General features: G+C 41.6%; 1 protein-coding gene and 1 long non-coding RNA gene across 8 annotated transcripts in view; one reads left to right on the top strand and one right to left on the bottom strand.

Moving 5' to 3' along the window:
• TENM2 (teneurin transmembrane protein 2) overlaps positions 1-19,328 on the top strand; it is a 1,159,540-nt gene that overhangs the window by 798,975 nt on the left and 341,237 nt on the right. For 6 of the 7 annotated variants that reach the window (XM_046666360.1, XM_046666359.1, XM_046666362.1 and 3 more), the window contains one exon: positions 9,414-9,623. The exons of the other annotated variant lie outside the window; for it this stretch is intronic. In XM_046666360.1, coding sequence (XP_046522316.1) covers positions 9,414-9,623 — 210 coding nt within the window. The remainder of the gene's footprint in view (positions 1-9,413; positions 9,624-19,328) is intronic. 7 annotated transcript variants of the gene reach the window in all.
• The window catches only part of LOC124241963 (uncharacterized), a 59,579-nt gene that overhangs the window by 21,834 nt on the left and 18,417 nt on the right, over positions 1-19,328 (bottom strand). The gene's annotated exons all lie outside the window — the stretch shown is intronic.

Genomic DNA, 19,328 nt, shown 5'->3' with positions numbered 1-19,328 from the left:
TTGGAATGAAGATGATATTACTTACCTCCAGAGGGTTGTTGTAAGATTAAATATAATAATGTATGTAGAGGGCTTGGAAATAATGCCTGGTACATCCTAAGAGCTCAATAAATCTTAGTGATTGGCAATATTGTTGTTTCCATGTACCACAAACCCAGGAAATGAACACAAAAATGAGAAAGATAGATTCCCAAGTGTCATGGAAGATGTTTTCCAGGGAATCCCTTTGAGAATTAAGTTTTGGCATGGGCATACAGTTTCTTTAAATCTTTCTCTAGAAGTTTTCCCCCAACTGAGCTCTTTTGAGAGTGTAATGTAGGTTCCAAGAGGGCAAGAAACAGCCCCATGTATCTTCCGCGTGTTACTCAGCTTAAAGAGAGAACTCTGTAAGAGATTGCATTAGCCACACAGTTTAGCACTTTCGTCTAGTGTTTCTGGATAGTGTTGGGTCACATCTCCCAAGCAGTTCCCTAGGGCAAGAAGCTTTCATAATTAGAATGGAATCATATCTTGCATAGGGGTTTAGGCTGTAAGGTCAGCAGCTGAGCCAAAAAATGTGGCCACACCACCACCCATGGAAAATCCCTTATAAGGGTGCCACCTTAGAGACTGGCATATTGTCTCTTAATAAGCCTAACAGTCAGTTTTTCCGCCAAGGTTGTCACAGACTGCTATGTCTTCATTGGCGCGCCAGATGAAGTAGTGACTTAATATTCTAGCCACTCGATTGAAAGAAAAAATCATACTTTTAGAATCTGAATCAATTCTTCTCAGCAAGATACTTACACACTGAGAAGTACCTAAAGCCCAAGACCAACAGCCACAGGCAGCCGGCAGCGAAGTCAATGCCATGAGCGTTTGATAGACATCCAGTTAATGTTTGTGGAATGAATTGTTAAAATTCACCATTCAGGTTGCTATTTACTGTGTAGAGGCTCTGGGATAGGCTAGGATGCAAAGATGTATAATCCCCAGTTTCTACCCAGTCACTCACAGTCTCATGAATGAGCCAGACATTTAGGACAGATAAATATGCTAACATATTACAATAATAGAAGTATATCCTGGGCACTAATGGGTGGGGTGATTAGGAAAGACTTATAAAGAAGGTGATGCTTGAGTTGAGTCTTTAAGGAGGTTTTCAGGAGAAGGTTGAGACTACCAATGAGAACGGAACATTTCACTGCACAGGGAGGGATGTGAGGAGGGAAAGATAGATATTCAATACTACAGTCGCTTTGAAGTGGTTAGAGTACAGGGGATGAGGAGGTCTGGCAAGGGATAATTGCCATCCAACAGTTTGCACTGTATTATGGAGGCAGTGGGGACTCTTGTGTAGGTCGAGAGAAGAAGCATGACATGAGCAAATTTGTATATTCAGAAATATGTTGGCTCTTGTGTGGAGGGGAGAAACACAGGGGTGAGGGATACCAGTAACTGGGAAGCCAGAACTATGGACTGTGCTGTTTAATATGGTAGCCGCTAGCACCTTGTGGCTATGTAAACTTACTTAAGAATTCAGTTCCTCGGTTGCACTAGCTGCATTTTAGGTACTCAATAGCCACATATATTAAATATTGTAGACATAGAACATTCCCATCATCACAGAAAGTTCTGTTGGACAGCATTGACCTAGGCAACTAATATCACCAAAATAATAATGCCATTTCATCCTAAAGGAGCTGGGAGATGTAATTAAGGTGCGTGTGTCAAGCCACTAGGAATTTCTGGGCAGAAGGTATTTGAGAATCCATTACCTTTTGGTAAACAGTTATGCCACTGTAAGTAAAGTAGATTTGTGTCCCCAAAAGGGGAAGCTGCACAAATTCACTGCATTTCACCCCATGAATATGAAAGGGCTGGCATTAAAAAATTATAGAAATCATACTACTTCAAAAACAAACTCTACCCTGAATCGATAGTCTGATCTATATTTGACACCTTCCAAAGTGCAGTGCTGCCAGGAAGAGGTGATATGTAAACATGCAAGTTGTTAGTGAGATCTGGTAGCAACACCCAAGTGCATAGAGCCCCAAACTGTGAAGACAGTTCATGCTCAATCTCCTGAAAGAGGCCCTTTAACTGGGGCAAGTCCAACAGGCTGCCTTTCTCCCAATACATGCCGTATAATAGCTTGTGCAAAATCAGGATAGTTTTGCCAGGGCCATCTGAAAACGATTTGTTTTCAAGAAAATGCTTAACTGGGCTTTAGTGAGTTCAGTGAAGTGTGAGTGAAGAGGGCAATTAGGTCTTCTGCTGTGAAAATAAAAACTTTAAATGGGGTGATATGGAATAGAGCAAACCCAGTTAAGCTGGTATTGCCTCATGGAGAAGACGTGAGAGGTCATCATGAAAATGCCTCAGGTGAGGTTCAGTAACCTACAACTGAGTTGGAACATTCTCCCCTGAATCTCTCACCTCTATAAAGGCCGCCCAACTCTCTCTTGACAAAAAGGTCTCTGCTTGCTTTAGAGAAAGGCGTTCTATAACTTCCCTCAGTGACGAATTAGAGCCATGGGGGAAACTGTCCCCGCTCTCTAACTGAAATTCCCCAATGGCAATTTAAGCTTATTTGCTTGTTTTCTTAGGTTGGTGGAAAGAGCTAATGGAACCAAATTTTCCACTTCTGATATCTGCCCAATTCTTATCAAGTGGAAAAAAAGAGCTACTTAAAAATTGACCATGTGACATAAAGTATACTAATCTAAAGCCATCACACGTGCGGACCTGGTTTCTCAGCCTTGGCACCGTTGACACTTGGGGCTGGAAATTCTTTGTTGTGGGAGATTATTCTGTGCACTATAGGAGGGTTAGCAGCATCTCTGGTCTCTACCCACTAGAAGCTAGTAGCATCCTTCCCCCCACCACCAAACTGTGACAACCAAAATGTCTCCAGACATTGACAAATGTCCTCTAGGGAGCAAAATTGCCCCCCTGTTAAGAAGGATTGATCTAGCCAAAAATCAGCACTAAATGTAAGCAGCCTGCTACAGGGAATATAAATATATAATATGATATCAATATAAAATATAAATAAATGTATCTATATTTTAATTTTAAGATGTATCCTTTGAGGTCATTTTGCATTTTGCAATTATAGTTGAAACTACTGTCTCTCTTCTTTCTTTAAAATTTAAGACATAGGTAAGAAATTGAGTCCCTTTCACCCTACCCCAAGATCAATGTGGTCTATGTAAGGGCCAATAGCAGCTAGAAGGTGATCAGAGTTTCTCCCCAGTTCTGAGGACAGAAAGCTGCTGTAGCGCACGCTTGATTGGTAGTAAGTAGACAGCCGTCTACCTGCGTCTCTCCCCGACTCTTTAAGGCCCACAATATTCTTCTCACTAGACTGGATACCTTGCGCCATAAATGATTTCTCTGGGACCCCGCATGTTTGATTTCTCACGGTTTAACAGGGAGAGAGTCAGTTTATAGAATGTGAAAATTTCGTAGTTTTGGAGGCAGAAGACCTGGAGTCTATGTCCAATTCTTCTATTAAATAAATAAGTGGCATCAGCCAAGTCATTTTCTCATGTGTGCTTGGTGATCAGTTTTAGGCGGGATGCTTTTGGTTCTAAGTGACAAAAACCAACTCCAGCTGCTTAAAAAACAGAAATAAAAGGGACTGGCCCCGTGGCCGAGTGGTTAAGTTCGCGCACTCCGCTGCAGGCGGCCCAGTGTTTCGCTGGTTCGGGTCCTGGGTGCGGACATGGCACTGCTCATTGGACCACGCTGAGGCAGCGTCCCGCATGCCACAGCTGGAAGGACCCACAGCAAAGAATATACAACTGTGTACTGGGGGGCTTTGGGGAGAAAAAGTAAAAAATAAAATCTTTAAAAAAAAAAAACAGAAATAAAAAATGAGGGTGGGTGGAGAATAAGTTGGTTCATATGCTGAAAAGTTTTGCAGCAGTGTGGTTTCAGGCCTGGCCGAGTCCAGGTACTCTCCTGGTGTCATCAGGGATGTCTCTCCCTTCATCTCACATCTCTGCTTTCCTCCCTGTTGACTCCATTCTCAGGCAGCCTTTTCCCTTCAGTGGCAAGATGGCTTCACTGTCTCCTAGAGTCAGCCCCAGGGGGAAAGAATGACAGACTCTCCACCTGTGGCCCAGCCATGCACACACAGTAGGTGCTTGTGAACCAACTAGAACCAATAAGCTGCAAGTCTCATTAGTTCCATCTCAGTCCCTCACACCTACTATGTGTCAAACACAGTCCTAAGGGCCTTACACATATTATCACCAGTCTTCACAACAACACGTGACGTCAGTGTTATTATCATCAGAGAGGCCCAGAGAGGTGAAGTAAGTTGCTCAAACTATGCTAATATAGTCCTTTTGCAATACTCAACTTTGACGTAAAAGCCATATTTTTATTATTTTTGAACTCTCAGAACCACAGAGGATTTCTAGTTTTTGACTTAAGAATTGCTGTCTCTTTACAAATTATTTATTCTGCATGAGGGGTCAGTGTGGCTATTTCCAGGAGGAGCCTTGTTTCTGCCCATGGTTAATAACCTCCCCTAAGGTGACCCTGAAGGTGCCCTCCAGAAGAGGACCGATGAGTTTGGGTTCATATCTTGCTCACTTTTTAGCAATCATTCTTGTCTAATGCGGAAAATAGTAGAATGAACCATTCAAGGCTTGGCTTTGGAGTCGGGTTGCCTGGGTTCAAATCCCAGCCAGCTCTGCTGCTTGCTAACAGGGCAGTATCAGGACAGAGTCAGTCCTTCTAGCCTCAGTTTCTTCACCTGTAAAGGGGGATGATAATAGTACTTGTTCATAGAAAAGTTGTAGATGTTAAAAGAGAAAAATACACATTAAATATTTAACTCTGTTCTTAGCACAAGGCAAGATCACATATATAATTGGTAATGAGGTCATTGAACTTTTTATTTTGGATGCAATTTTTCCTGGTACCATTTTTTTTGTCCTACTCCATCAAATATTCTGATACCCGATCACTACACAGATCAATTATGCATTGTCTACACGGGACATTTTAATATCTATTTCTTTGAGTGAAAAAGGAAGCAGTTGTTTTAAGTGAATTTTGGGAATTGATCTGCAACGTGCCTTCGATCATAAATTAGTGAATCTATTAGCAACAGTTGGGTAGAGCAGCAATTTCACTGAAAATATTTACTGCTTTGGGGGTAGAGGGAAGATTGCAGCCCTTTAATCTTGGATAGGGGAACTAAATCTGGATCCAAATCGATTTAAGGAGAAAAATGGTGCTGTAATTGAGACAATGGGAATCAAAGCAATGTGACTTCAACCACAGATGGTGTAGGATAAAGTTTTCAGGTGTGGCTGGAGTGGATGATGAATGAAGGCCTGGAGTGTGGCTGGCAAATAAATGCTGTGCATCTGCTACTTTTCACCCACTCCTGGTCCATGATTTTTCTAATTGATGGTGGCACTGTTTCCCACTGAACCCAGGGCGCCCTCAGCATCCTTCTCAACACAGCATTCCAAACAGCCACTACCAATCTATCAGAGTTGGTGGGGAACTGCTTTTTCCAGCTATAGATTTTTTAATCAGAAAAAGTTCATGAGTTGAAACTGTCACAAAATCTTACTCATTTGGAAACAGGTAAATTAGCAAAATTTGAATTAGTCCCCATTTTTAAGGCTGTAGGGGAAATCCAATCTCGCAGATAATTAGACTTTGACTTACATGGGCATCTTGGAAAACACACACATACACAAGACCATATGAGTTTAATGAATGACATATTGCTGCCTTTGCATGTTTCCTTTTGCTTTTTAACAGTTCAGTTAAACCCTGTTTTCTGTATATTTGCCAGGGACTCTATACCCATTCAAAATGGAACTTCAAAAATAGTTTGGGGATCAGGGGGCCTCTGTAGTGCATAAAGCAGAAACCAAATAAGTGCATAGCCCCTGGTTCCATGCCCATCCCACCCTAGGCATTTTGGTAAGAAGTCGTGGTCTATAGAGTGAGTCTGTATAAGTTCCAGCTCTCTCCCCTGTACTTTGGAACCTGTTTGTGTCGGTGCAGATGGTCTCTGTCAGTTGGAATAGTCAGGGGGAAAAATGTAGCATAAGTGAACAAAATTAGCAAATGACATAGCAAATAGGCAACAGCATACAATTTGATTGGGGGCTGATCTAGGGACTGAGATATTTCCCAAGTAATGGGAGGTACCAGCAAGCACAGGTTAAGGAGCTACCAGAGCAGGGATTTAAAGGAGGCAGGGAAATAACAGGAATGAGACAGTTCCGTGATGTGTATTTCACACACCAAAGTAATCCCAGTGCTTTCATTGTGTTATGACTGCTCTTCCATTGTCTGTGTTTGTATAAATTAAAAGGCAGTTCTGTCTGTGCTATGTGAAATGAATTCATGCTGAACAAAATCTCAAAAAGTTCATGTAAAGAATGATTTCACAGCAACTATCATATCAGGCTCCTGGAAAATCGCACTTGAACTTCAGTTCCACCTCAGTCACTCAAAGGAATTTAAAAATTGGCTCCCAGCCATCCTTGTTCTTCAACATGCAGTTTCAGATATGCCTCGATAATACAAACTATAGAGCCTATTGATTGTGAGTTAAAATCTGTTCCCACCAGAGCTTCACTGCCAACTGGACGTCAACACCGACTTCACAGCGCCCTGGTCAGCACACCTCCACTTTCAGGAGCCTCGAAGGAGGCAGAGGGTAACATCACTGTGAAGGAGTCACTTTGAATTTCGTGACAAAATTACGAGAAAAGCTTTGAACTCTGCCAGATGATGGCTGCTATAAATGGTTATTCAAAGAAATGTTTCTTATTTCAAATCTTGAGAGTGCCTTGGGGTTGGGAAATGGGAAACTGGAAATGTGATTTCCTATAAATCACCCCTCTCCCTGTATGTGCCCTTCTTCCTTTTTTGTCACCATGCTGTTTGGGCAAACACCTTGCAGAGTGGTTAGAGAGTGGATTTTGGAACAGACAAACCTGAGTTTGCCTCCTGGCCCCTATCACTTCTAACTATGCAATCTCACCTCTCTATGCCTCAATTTCCTCCTCTATAAAATGGGAATTATAATAATTCTAACCTTTTAGGACTGTTTTGAGAATTAAATGAGATAATACATGTGCAGTGGCTGGCACAGTGAGCGGTAGATAGTCATTGTGCAAAAAACATTAGCAGTTAAAATAGTAATAATACTGATAGTTATTGGAGGGAGACCTATGGGAGAAGGTATCGATTAAATGTTAGCACTGATTCTCATGAAGCTCTAAGGTGGTCCACCTACCTCTGCTGGAGCATCTGGCTAGAATATCACACTTTATATGGCTCCCAAACAGTTATGAATGAATTGAATTTTTCAAATCAAACTCCATTTATCAACGTTGATTAATCTTCTTCAGTTGTGTTACTGGACAGGAGCCCCTAACGTTAAGCTTTGAATATCTTATTTCCTGTCTCTTTCTGACTCCCACCCTCAAAAGTGATAACAGGCTAGTGCTTTGAGGTCTCTGTGCCATTGTTCATCATTTTTTCTCTCACTGGAAGTCCCTTTTCTCCTCTTTCAAAGACTGCTCAGTCATCACCTTTCCCAGGAATCTCAGTGTGACTCTCTACCCCCACCTGGCCAAGCTGGACCAAGCATCTCTTTTCTCTGCTCCCACAGCAACATGTCCTTACATGCCACCATCCTGCTCTTATCATGGGGCTGAAATGATGTACTTACCTGTCTGCCTCCCCCACTAGACTATGAGCTCTCTGAGGGCAGGAATGATGTCTTGCTTGTTTTTGTGTCCTCACTGTCTCAGAGCACATAGGAGGCACTTCTACATTTTATTGAACCAAGCTCATCTAGCGATAACATTTAATGCACTGAACAATAGATCAGGAAATTCAATTATGAAAGTGACAACGAAAATTGGCATCCATTTGAGGTGTCTGAAGATGTCTTCACATATGTAGTACATCTAAAAGCAGGGCAACATGTTCCTCTGGCTTGGGCACTTCTTGCCTGAGTTGAAACTCTAACCTGACTCTTCAGTTTGTTTTCTCAGCATCTTACCCTTCCTTCCACACCCCCAGCTTTAGGGCATATCCTGTGGACTGCTAGCCTTGGCTCATTTTTATGAGCTTCCCAGATGAATAAACCAGCAGGCAAGCAATTGTGAGGACCCCAAGATGTAAGGGTGAATCAGGTGAAAGTATACATGGCAATTATCCTCACTCAGCAATCCGCTGCCAGGAGCTGCCTGCCACCTGAAAGGTCACAGCAGCCTTCCGTGTGGGAGGAGAACTTCTTGACCCAAGGGCAGCTCCACGTCACTGCCCACTTCCTGCCAGGCTGGCTGCTCCTCCTTGTGGCCTGGAGTGGCTGTGATTCTTTTTGTAGGAATTGCCTCCTGGTGTCCAAAAATATTACACGGTGGAGAGAGTGGGGGCATTGGCAATTCTTTGGGATGTCAATGTGTCAATCTTTCCATCTCTCTTCTACTTCGACCCCAAACTAATTAATTTGGTTTTAGTCTACCTTATTTATTTGTTCACTCATTCACCAGGTGTTATTCATTAGGAAGACACTGAGGATGCAGGGGTGACTAAAATAGATGTTCATTTTCACATAGTAATAAGGACTGTGAAGAAACGTAAGCAGGCTAATAGGATAAAGCAGATAGGTGGGAAACTTTCAAGAAGGCAGACAGAGAAGGCTTGAATGAAGAGAAGAAGCAGAATTGTAAATGTCAGTGAGGTGCAAGTCGGGGAGAATGTTCCATGTAGAGGGGACAGGATGTGTAGACTCTGAAGATGGGATGGCGAGGCTTATTCAAGCAGCAGAAATAAAGATGGCCTTGATGGCTGGAGAGTGAGGGGCCAAGTGGAGAGTGGTAATGGCCACTATTAGAGGTGAGGCAGCTAGTGCCAAAATAGGCAATACAGGTAGGTTATCATAAAGAGCTTGGGTTTCTTTCTACATGCAATGGGAAGCCATTGGAGAGTGCCAAGCAGGCAAAAGATGCGACCTGATTTCTATCTTTAAAATATCATTCTGGCTACTCTGGAGAAGGGATGGGGACAATGGGGAGTAGATGGGTATGTGGCAAGAGTGGAAGCAGGGAGACCAGCAAGGACAGTTCAGTGAGAGATGTGCAGACCTAGATTAGGACAATACCGGAGGAGACAGAAAGAAGTGGATGTTTTCCAGACTGATTCCATTTCAGCTGTGTACATGAATATTTCTTCTGCCGGGTTTCTGAAATATGCAGCTAGCTGTGGTATGAATTTGGACATTTAGAAAAACATCAAACCACTTGAAAAAATACATCTGGAGCATTTCTTCTTTTGGATATTTGTATTGTGAGGTGGTTTCAATGTAACTTTCTCTGGATGCTCTCATGACATTCATTGCTGACCTTTGACCCCTCTGTCCTCTTTCCCAGGTCGTCCCATTCCACCTACATCCTCGTCTAGCCTCCTCCCATCTGCTCAGCTGCCTAGCTCCCATAATCCTCCACCAGTTAGCTGCCAGATGCCATTGCTAGACAGCAACACCTCCCATCAAATCATGGACACCAACCCCGATGAGGAATTCTCCCCCAATTCATACCTGCTCAGAGCATGCTCAGGGCCCCAGCAAGCCTCCAGCAGTGGTAAGGAAACTGTGGTGTCTAAATGTGTGATGTGTGCATGACAGTCTCGAGTCTCCAGCAAAATGACAACTCTGAAACAAGGGCTGGGGAGAAGGCGGTGTGGGGATCATCAAGGTGAAATACATTTGTTGTTTTGTGGCATTGCCATTCCAGGATACATCTGTTGAAGGTCCCAGATACTGAAGAGATCTTGCTCATTTTAAGAGGGTTTGGGCCTCCTTCAGCGGCAGGAATTTGCCCGCTGCTGCACATGAGAGCATGTAGGTCTCAAAGGTGAAGTGCAGAGAGACAATGGAATATTGAATTTTGTATTACTACAATTCTGGTCATAGCCGAGTGACCCTGGACACCCTCACGTGCTCAATTTGTGTGCATCGCAGACCTCTTGTTTTTTGATGGTTGGCTTTTGACTTTTTCCTCCTTCCTGGTTTAAATGATTTTGTGATTAAAATGTGTTCCCTTGACATGAATATGGAATGTCTTGCCAAGTCTGAAGTGTTTGGGGGTGACCTCTCCTATAATCCTCTACTGTGCCACTTCACTTGAATTTAACAAGCTGATCGCATGGTACCATGATAAATACTGCTTCTAAATCCCTAGTTCTCGTTGTGGTTTTCACATTCACAGAGCAAAGGGACTGGTTACAGGGTTCTGTCCCACTTTTGAGGATTTTGTGGCTACTGCCTCCCCAAGCAACCTCTGAATTTTAGGTGGAATTGCCCTGGGCCGAGCAACAATCATGCCTTATTTTGATTTCTCTTGTTAGTGACTTGTTTACATAACATAGAAATGTAGGAGTTAGCAATATCTAGGGTTAAGTACCCATGGACCAAGGAGAGACATTTGCAGAAATTAATTGCTCCTGACCCAGAGTTCTGTTCTGAATTTGCCACTCATGGTGTTCATTAACATATTCCATCAAAAGCAGTACAGAACTTTCCATGCCAAGAGCTTTCCTTGATAAGATTGTGTTTTGGCTCCATCCATGAGTGTATGCCACCACTGGCCTCAACCTCTACAATTAGAGAGGACCCCATAAATACGTTTAAGACAATTCATTCTGGAGATGGAGTGATGGACTGCTACTATGATGGCCCATGCCCTTCTTCAAAGCCAGGCCTGATATATTTAGTAAACTCATATTCTTTTTCAAAAAAATTACCTAATCAAATCTCTCATCAAATGAGCAATCCATTGTTGATATTATGTAGGCCTTTAATCTACCATAAATCTTTATTAGAACTCATCAGAGCTTCTAGTTGGAGAGAAATGTGATTATGGCACTCTTAAAATGACATTACATCATTGGGGTGATTGGTTTATCATTTGGAGAAGAGACATCAATCATAACTAGCATAACCACACAGTAAATGAATTCAACCTTTCTACCGCGGAACAATGACACTGTAATTGCTCAAAATCAGGCTTCAAATGAAATCAGAAAATGCTCTTTCTTCAAATATGATGTTAACTTAATGGAATATATTATGAAAAATCATGTTTGAGGAAATTCTATATAATTAAAAATATGTGGAAATATATTCCCTTTTTCTTTCATTGGAACCTGATTTTAGCTACAGAACCAATTTTTTGCTGCAGAGATTATGTTGCATTTAATTGAACTGTGCTCACTTATGTTTTGCTGCTTTTGATTTCATACTGTATAATCGTGATGAACATTGTGTTACGAAGGACAAGAGGCTTTTGAAATGAGGTGCACCTGCTGATAGCTTTTAAAAAATAGTCAATTATTAGGGAGAAAATGAGCTTTTAAAAACTGTACCCTTTTGTGACTATATAGATACCCAAGCAAAGATGATTTCCATAAGAGAGGTCAATTCACGTCTCGGGGCTGTCTAGAATGTTTTCTTAGTGATAACGCTGTGAGTGATTTCTTTTCTTTTGGTCGTTGTATCAGATTGTAAGTTGTTGATAGGGTATTTTTGTTAGTTTTCTGCCTAATCAAGACCTCATTTTGGTGGACACAACTGATCTGTGTGTTCAGAGTCAAACTTAGCCATTTTTCATCACTGACACCAATTTGTTCAGCTCACTTAAGATTGATAGCAATTTAAGCCTCAGCAACAGGGGATAATACCACAGAAAATTTGAGGGTCCGTTTTCATCCCAAACAAGAGCTGTGCTAATATGATTTCTTCACCTAAGGGGTGAAGACCCAATTGTGTAATACCCTTGTTTTCAGCCGATATTTATCTGAGAACTTGTTAAAGCTCCTGCCAACAGGCAGTCATTCAAAATTCTTGACTCTGGCTTAAAGTGAGTGCAGATCAAGTCCAAATATGTGCATGCTCACGTCTGTGTGTGTGTGTGTGTGTGTCTTGTGGAATAGATTTGGGGTCCAGGGCAAATTGTGGATTCTATCAAGATCTGAATGCAGTTGCCATGCATTTAAATTTGACATAAAGGATTGAAAATAGAGTTTGACACAGAAGATGCAAAATGCAGAGCTGTGCCTGGGTGTTCTGAATTGAGTTTGATGAAGGGGGCTGGTTTTCTGGGTAGGCGTGGTGGCACAAACAAAGCGACACTGTGATTGGTTGTGTTATGTTTAGCTGGTTAATTACACCGAATTTTTAAGGTTGGTCTCCTGGCAATGACCTTGTGTTCTAAAGATCTGGTACCAGTTTGGTCTTTGTCTCTTTCTTCGGTGAAGGAAAACCCCTTCCGACACATTCAGCCCATACATGACAGTAAAAAATTATTTCCTGCTGTCCTCTTATTGTCGCTGTTATTACTTGACGTTGTGAAGCCCTTCATTGGGAGAGTCACTGCACACATTTCCTGCCCAAAGAGCCTCTGTTCTAAAGAGACAAACCGGACATAAACTATTCAACTAAAATGCTTTTGACAACAAAATCCTCCTCAAAGCAACGGCAAAACTTCACCTTTCTGGCTTGACTGTCATTATTTTCTATGACTGGAGTGCATTCTTTAGTGGACGGTACTAAAACCTCCTCACCTTTGGAGCCAAATTGCTCTAACCTTCCATCTATGCCAATCGAGAAGATACCAGGTGTAGCTAGTGAGATGCTTAGAAGAGTGGCATTTCCCTCCCCCTCAAGCGTTTTCTTCCAGATAGCTGAGCTCCAGCCAGTGGCTCATCCTGTGTTCTGACCTTCTGCCATGGTGAGTTTGCTCTGGAGATGTTTCTTGTATACAGCAGCATGATTTCAAATCCTATGAAATAACTCGTCTGCAAAAGAAATCTGGATCCCGGAAGCAGAGTAATGGAGGCCCTTGTGGATAAAGGACTAAGATTACCTTCCAAACTGGGATAAGCTTTGCAGTTGGCTATCAGCATATAAGGCAGAAAATATATGAGCAACCAGATAATAATCTAAAAGCATTGGCTTACCTCCCCTCTCATAAAAGGTTGAGTTTTAGTTTTCTTTAAAGTCTAAAGAAAGGGGCTTGGTGCATTCATTAGTAACATCAAACTACGCAGAAGAAACATAACCAGGATGCCTGTGCAGGGCCCCTTCAGTTGGTCGTGTGTGGCAAAGGAGCTATCCCAGATGCAGAGTCTCAGTTTGTAACTGAGTGCGTTCAAGGGGCCCGGAGCCCTTTTTAAAAAGGCAATGGCTTGGTTAATTCTAAATTAAAATAGTACATGAAGATCAGCCAGCTTTGGGTTGCCTGGAGTGGTCCAAGAATTCAGTTGCTTAGCTAATTTAATGATTGTCTTATTTATCTGGCATCATAAAGCAAAAGAGCTTCATCCATTCTTTCATTCATTCAGTCATCCACACATTCATGTATTCAACTGTCCATCCTCTCATTCTTTCCCTTTCGTACATCTCCTCCATAATTTGTGACAGCTTATGACAATTTTTTTTAAAACTGTAAAACTATAATTAGATCATACAATAAGTGTAAAGAAAAAAGTCTGGGGGAAGAATCATACATACATGCACATATATGTAAAGTCCTTTTCCATTATTTAAGATGGACAGAAACCTTGATTGTAAGCTTCCTAGAAACCCAAGCAAAAAGGGAAACAGAGAAAGGACAAAATGCACAACATCCATGAGATAAAAACAAATCAACTGCCTCAGGAAAATTCTGAATCCTCATAGTAAGGCTAGAAAGAAATTTCTCTTAAAGGGCATAATGCGTGTATTCCAGACAACTGAATTCTCAGTAACGTGCTATAATACACACGCTAAAGAATTTCCCGTCAAAATTTCTTGTAACCTTCCTCCACATAAGCCACAGAAAACACTTTCAGTTAAAAAACATTTCTATAAATGTCCAAAAATTGCATAGCCCAAGGACAAAACTTCACTTGATCCATACTTAAACCTTAGTTCTACTAAAGGACCGTGTAAAATGCATGTCCCGTAGACAATCGACCTTAAATATCATTGCTCATAACTAAATTTTATGGGAATTATGGAGTTTGAGGTTATAGTCACCACCCAGGACCTGAAAAGCAGATGGTCTATGTTACAAATTTGTCCTGACAGCCATAGAGAGGACAGAATTGATATCCTCTTGTGCTTACTGAAGCACGACTCCAGGCCAGCCCTACTCATCCGGCCCCACCCACCATCCATGGGGCTGGATACGCAATGAGGAAGAAGGGGACCCACAGAACTTTTTTAAGTTAATGAAATATTTTCCCCTTATATATTTTAGGTTTAGGGAAATTTCTTTCCTCTAGTATATTTTAAATTTTCTTGACTTCTTAAGCAGATTATACTGACCGTAATTTAATTCAGTTTTGGATTTCCTGAATAGCTCACAGCAATTATTATGCACATTGGTGACTGTCCTCTGCTGGTAATACTAACTCATTTTTTTAAAGTCATTGTACATCGTGAGGTTGTTTATCCCACTTCTCCTAGTGGAGTGCATTTTAACTTCATATTCTGCTCTTTCTAGGCTTTTCTTTCTCCTTGAAGCTTCACTCCATCATGCAGAGACCTCCACTGCAGGATTTCTGGTGTCAGATTTCTAGTAGATGCTCAATAAGTATTTATTAAATAAATGAATTAACTAATGTCTTTAGTAACTGCCTTCATTTTATTACTTTACTGCTTTCCATCATGTATAATGGAAAAAATGGATAATTGTGGGGAAAGAGGGCAGATCTGAATGTCCCAGCCTGAGGGAATATACTTATTTTTATAAAACATACTCAATATACTTACTTTTTGTCTTGTTTTGTCTGTTTTTAGATACTTTAGGACTGTGTAGTTCATTTTTTAAATGAGAAGGTTTTGAAAAACCCTGTTTATATACATCATGACAAGTAGAGGCAGGGCCACCACAAAGAACCTGGTAGGAAACCCAGCGGGAGAGGCTGCACCCGTCTGGGAGATAGTTCATTTTTCACCCTTGATTCTAGGGTCAGGAAATAGAGTCCTAGTATCATTCCCTTTGCCAAGTTGGATTTGTTTTGTGCATAAGCCACTTGGTTCCAAGTTCTTCCCTAGGTCAACTTGGATGCCTGGGTCAGATGTTCAGAGCTGCCTGTAACCCCTTCCTGGTCCCGAGGCAGTGGTTTGGCCCCAGCTGCCTTTCCTCCGGGGGGGCTTCCCAGCCTACCAGGCAGTGCCAGCCCAGTCCAGGATGCTGTGTCAAGGCTGTAGGGGCACAGAGAGAGCCCCCACTCTTGCCCCAAATGCAGAGTGACACAGGGTTTAACTCTCAGCCTAATAGCCTTTTCCTCCCCCCGACCGACATAAAATGTTATGCTAAGCACTTTATACACCTTATTTCATTTGCTTTTATTCAACCCCAACCGCATCCAATGCAGTAAGGATTACCATCATACCCATTTTATTGATGAGAAAACTGTGGTACAAAGAAGTTAAGCAATTTGTCCAAAGTCACAAAGCCGGAAAATGAAGGACCTGGATTTCAAACCCAACCTTCCTAATTCAGAGACTTTTCTCCTCATCTTTCTGTTAAGTGTTAACTTCTAAAATATTTGTGTGGCTTACTGAGATATACAGAAGACAATGAAAACATTGTATTAAGGGACATGGGTTACAATTTTTTAAAGGTTGAAAATAATACAGCATCGCAAAAAACTCTCCACCTGCACTGCTTGGAAAACCTGCATATCCCCAGGCTCTTCCCTTGAAGACTCTGGTTCAGTAAGTTCAGGAAGGACTAAGGAACTGTGCTTTTGCAGCTCCATTCAGGTGATTCTCATAGTCTGGCATGTTTGCGAAGTGTGAGAGTAATGGGAAAGCTCTCACAAGGAAGGGGAGGTTTATTGTACTCTCTCTGATTCACAGCATGATCTTTGGCAAGTCACTCAATGAGCCTGTGCCTCAGTTTCCCTACCTGTGAAGGTTGAGGATTGGCCAAAAATGTCTCTAAGCTGCCCTTGTTGCTCTAGCATTCTGTGTTTATAAGTTCCTTGCACCCAGCTGGGCCAGGCTGTCCCCATGTTTACAGGCCCATCAACCCCTCTTCCTAGAGCGTATAGATTACATTCCGTCCTCTGGGCCGTTGCCAAAACTGAGACCTGCACCGTCATGAAGAGCAGCTCCTTGCAGTTTCCTGCAGCGGTTGAGAAGTGTGATTTGGGGTCCTCTGACACTTGGTTGAAATGTTGAAGGCAGTCTTGGCAGCAAGCGGAAAAAGCATAGCGCCTCCAACACCGACCCGGGCTCCTGGAGAGCCTCACTCTGTCCTCCTAAACATAGTGTCCCATCCTGAGAATTGCCTCTCTTGGCCCTGCTAATTGGCCCATCGGTGTAGCAAACAGAAATGGGACCCTTTCTTCTTTTCATCTGTGCCTTCTTGCAACACACACACACACACACGGTTTGTACGTCCAGCAATTTTCAGCCCAGCTAGGGTTGGGACCACTCTCCTGCACCACGGTGCAAATGAGCACACAGGCAAGATGGACAGGTAATTCCTTTGGAGATGCGCAGCATGAACTGACATACGGCACAGAACTGCCCCTCCTCAGCAAATAATCTTGCTATTGACAAAATTCCCAAGGTCGATAAGCATTGTGTACATTCTACCTCTCCATCTCTGTCCCTGGCTTCTTGGTACATACAAAAAGATGTCCTGGGAGCTCTGTGAGATATCTTAACAGTTTCATGCCCTAACAGTTTTTACCCGGAACTTCAGCTTCTCCCGAATTCCCTTAAAGACTACACTTAGTTGTAACTAGCTTCCTGTATGATATTCAATAGCCATTTTAAAACGTGGCCTGAATCCTTTGTTAGAGATGTCTCAATTCTCTGTTGAATGAAAAGATACATTTCTTTTACCAATGAGCAGTTTCAACAGAAGTTATAGCCCTAGCCCCTGGTAAATCTATTAGACTCCTCCCAAAATTAATAATTAAGAATAACTTTATTCTTTTTTTGTTGAGGTATAATTGACATGTAACAGTAAATGAGTTTCAGGTGTACAACAAGAAAGATTCAATATTTGTAGAAATTGTGAGATGATCACTACAATAAGGAATAACTATGTTCTTAAGAGAGTGGACTCTGAAATCTATACTACTTGGATTCAAATCATAGCTCAGTCACTTTCTAACACTATGATCCTGAACAACTTATTCTCATTGCTGTACAACCATCACCACCATCCATCTCCAGAATCTTTTCATCTTCCCCCAGCTGAAACTCTATTTTCCCATTAAACACTAACTCCCCATTCTCTTCTCCGTCCCCAGCCCCTAGCAACCACCACTCTATGTTGTGTCTCTATGAATTTGACTACACTGGGTACCTCATGTAAATGGAATCATACAATATTCGTTCTTTTGTGGCTGGCTTATTTCTCTTAGTATAATGTCTTCAAGATTTATCCATGTTATTGCACATGTCAGAATTTCCTTCCTTTTTAAGGCTGAATAATATTCTTTTGTATCTATAGAGCACATTTTGTTTATTCATTCATCTGTCAATGGACAAGTGGGTTGTTTCTACCTTTTGGCTATTGTGGATAATGCTGCTACGAACATCAGTGTACAAATATCTGTTCAAGTGCTTGCTTTGACTTCTTTGGGGGTATATACCCAGAACGGCGATCACTGAGTCATATAGTCATTCTATGTTTAATTTTTTGAGGACTTGCCATACTATATTCCATAGTGGCTGGGCCATTTTACCTTCCCACCAGCAATGCACAAGAGTTCCAATTTCTCTACATCCTTGCTAATACCTGTTATTTTCTGTTTTGTTTTTTTTTTATATAATAGCCATCCTAATGAGTATGAAGTGGTCTCTCACTGTGGTTTTGATTTGCATTTCCCTGGTGATTAGTGGTGTTGAGCATCTTTTCGTGAACTCTTTGACCATTTGCATATCTTCTTTGGAGAAATCTCTTCAAGTCCTTTGCCCACTTTTTAATCAGGTTGTTTGTTTTTTGTGGCTGTTGTTGAGTTATAGGAGTTCTTTATATACTCTGGATATCAATCACTTATTAAAAATATGATTTGCAAATTTTTTATCCCATTCGGTGGGTTGCTTTTCCACTCTAAGTGTCCTCTGATGTGCAAATTTTTTAGTTTTGGTGTCCTCCAACTTTCCTATTTTTTTGTTTTGCTGTCTGTGCTTTTAGCATCGTATAACAAATACTTTTAAGAGCTTATTTTATAGCAGCCATTGTTCTAATGGTTTTTACAAATGGTAACTCATTTAATCCTTACCACTGTGATATAGAAAAGCAGCCCTTCATGCTGAACCGGCCTGACGCTAACATCAAGGTGTACATGCTGTTGGGGGCTAGCCCAGCATTGCCAGCAGGGTCATGGGTTCTCCCATTGAACACAGACAATCTTCCAGAACATCAACCCCCAACAAGGCCACTCTGTGACTGGGATGAAGTGAGATGAAATGATTATGAAGTGACCACTTCATAATCTTGCCTAAATACAAACAGAAACAAGGTCATTGTCCCTAACACAAAAATACAAACATCCCCCTCTCCAGGCTAAAATGAGTGACTGTTGTTTCTTTACCAATTACAGTGTTAGCCTCTTCTAGTTGGCCCTTCTTATAGTTAAAATATACTGAGATATCCAATCATAGAATTATCCTCGCTATCTGACAGCCCCAAATGCAGAGGGAACCTATTTCCTTGAGCCCTCCCTAAATCACCTGAGAGAGCCCTTTTCTAACACCCTTTTCTTGAAGCACCTCGTTGTGTGTCTTCTCCCTCGTTGCAGTGACCACAGCATGCTCCTGGTGGTGTTTTGGCTGGAGAACATTGATACCATTATTGTATGGGCTGGTATCAATATTATTCTGTTTTACAGCTGGGACAACTGTGGCACAGAGGGATTAAGTAAGTTTCCTAAGGATACATAGTGATGAAGCAGTAAACAGAAGTTTGACTCAAATAAACCAGTCTCCAGAGAGATAAGGGTATAGAAATTTAAGTACGTTTTTAACGACAAGAAAAAAATATGTTCAAGAAATAAAAAATATTTACTACATGGCTCATCATTTACTACATGGCTCAGCTCTAAATAGCATTTACATAGCCAAATAATGTGAACACTGAATAACAATCTAAGAATTACATCAGGAGGATGGGGAATGGAAAAGGTACAGATGTGGACTGGTATCTTCTCTGCATCTTCTATAGTGAGAAGTTACTAGATAATGCCTAAAATTGGAAATGCAAGAAATAGCAGCAAAGCATGATATTTATAGACCTGGACATAAATACCAAAACAGTCAGCTAAAAAAGGTA

Source organism: Equus quagga, chromosome 7 (genome assembly GCF_021613505.1).
Source record: "Equus quagga isolate Etosha38 chromosome 7, UCLA_HA_Equagga_1.0, whole genome shotgun sequence".
Lineage (NCBI taxonomy): Eukaryota > Metazoa > Chordata > Mammalia > Perissodactyla > Equidae > Equus > Equus quagga.
Note: the sequence above shows the minus strand (reverse complement) of the source record. Positions and strands in the feature narration are given on the sequence as shown.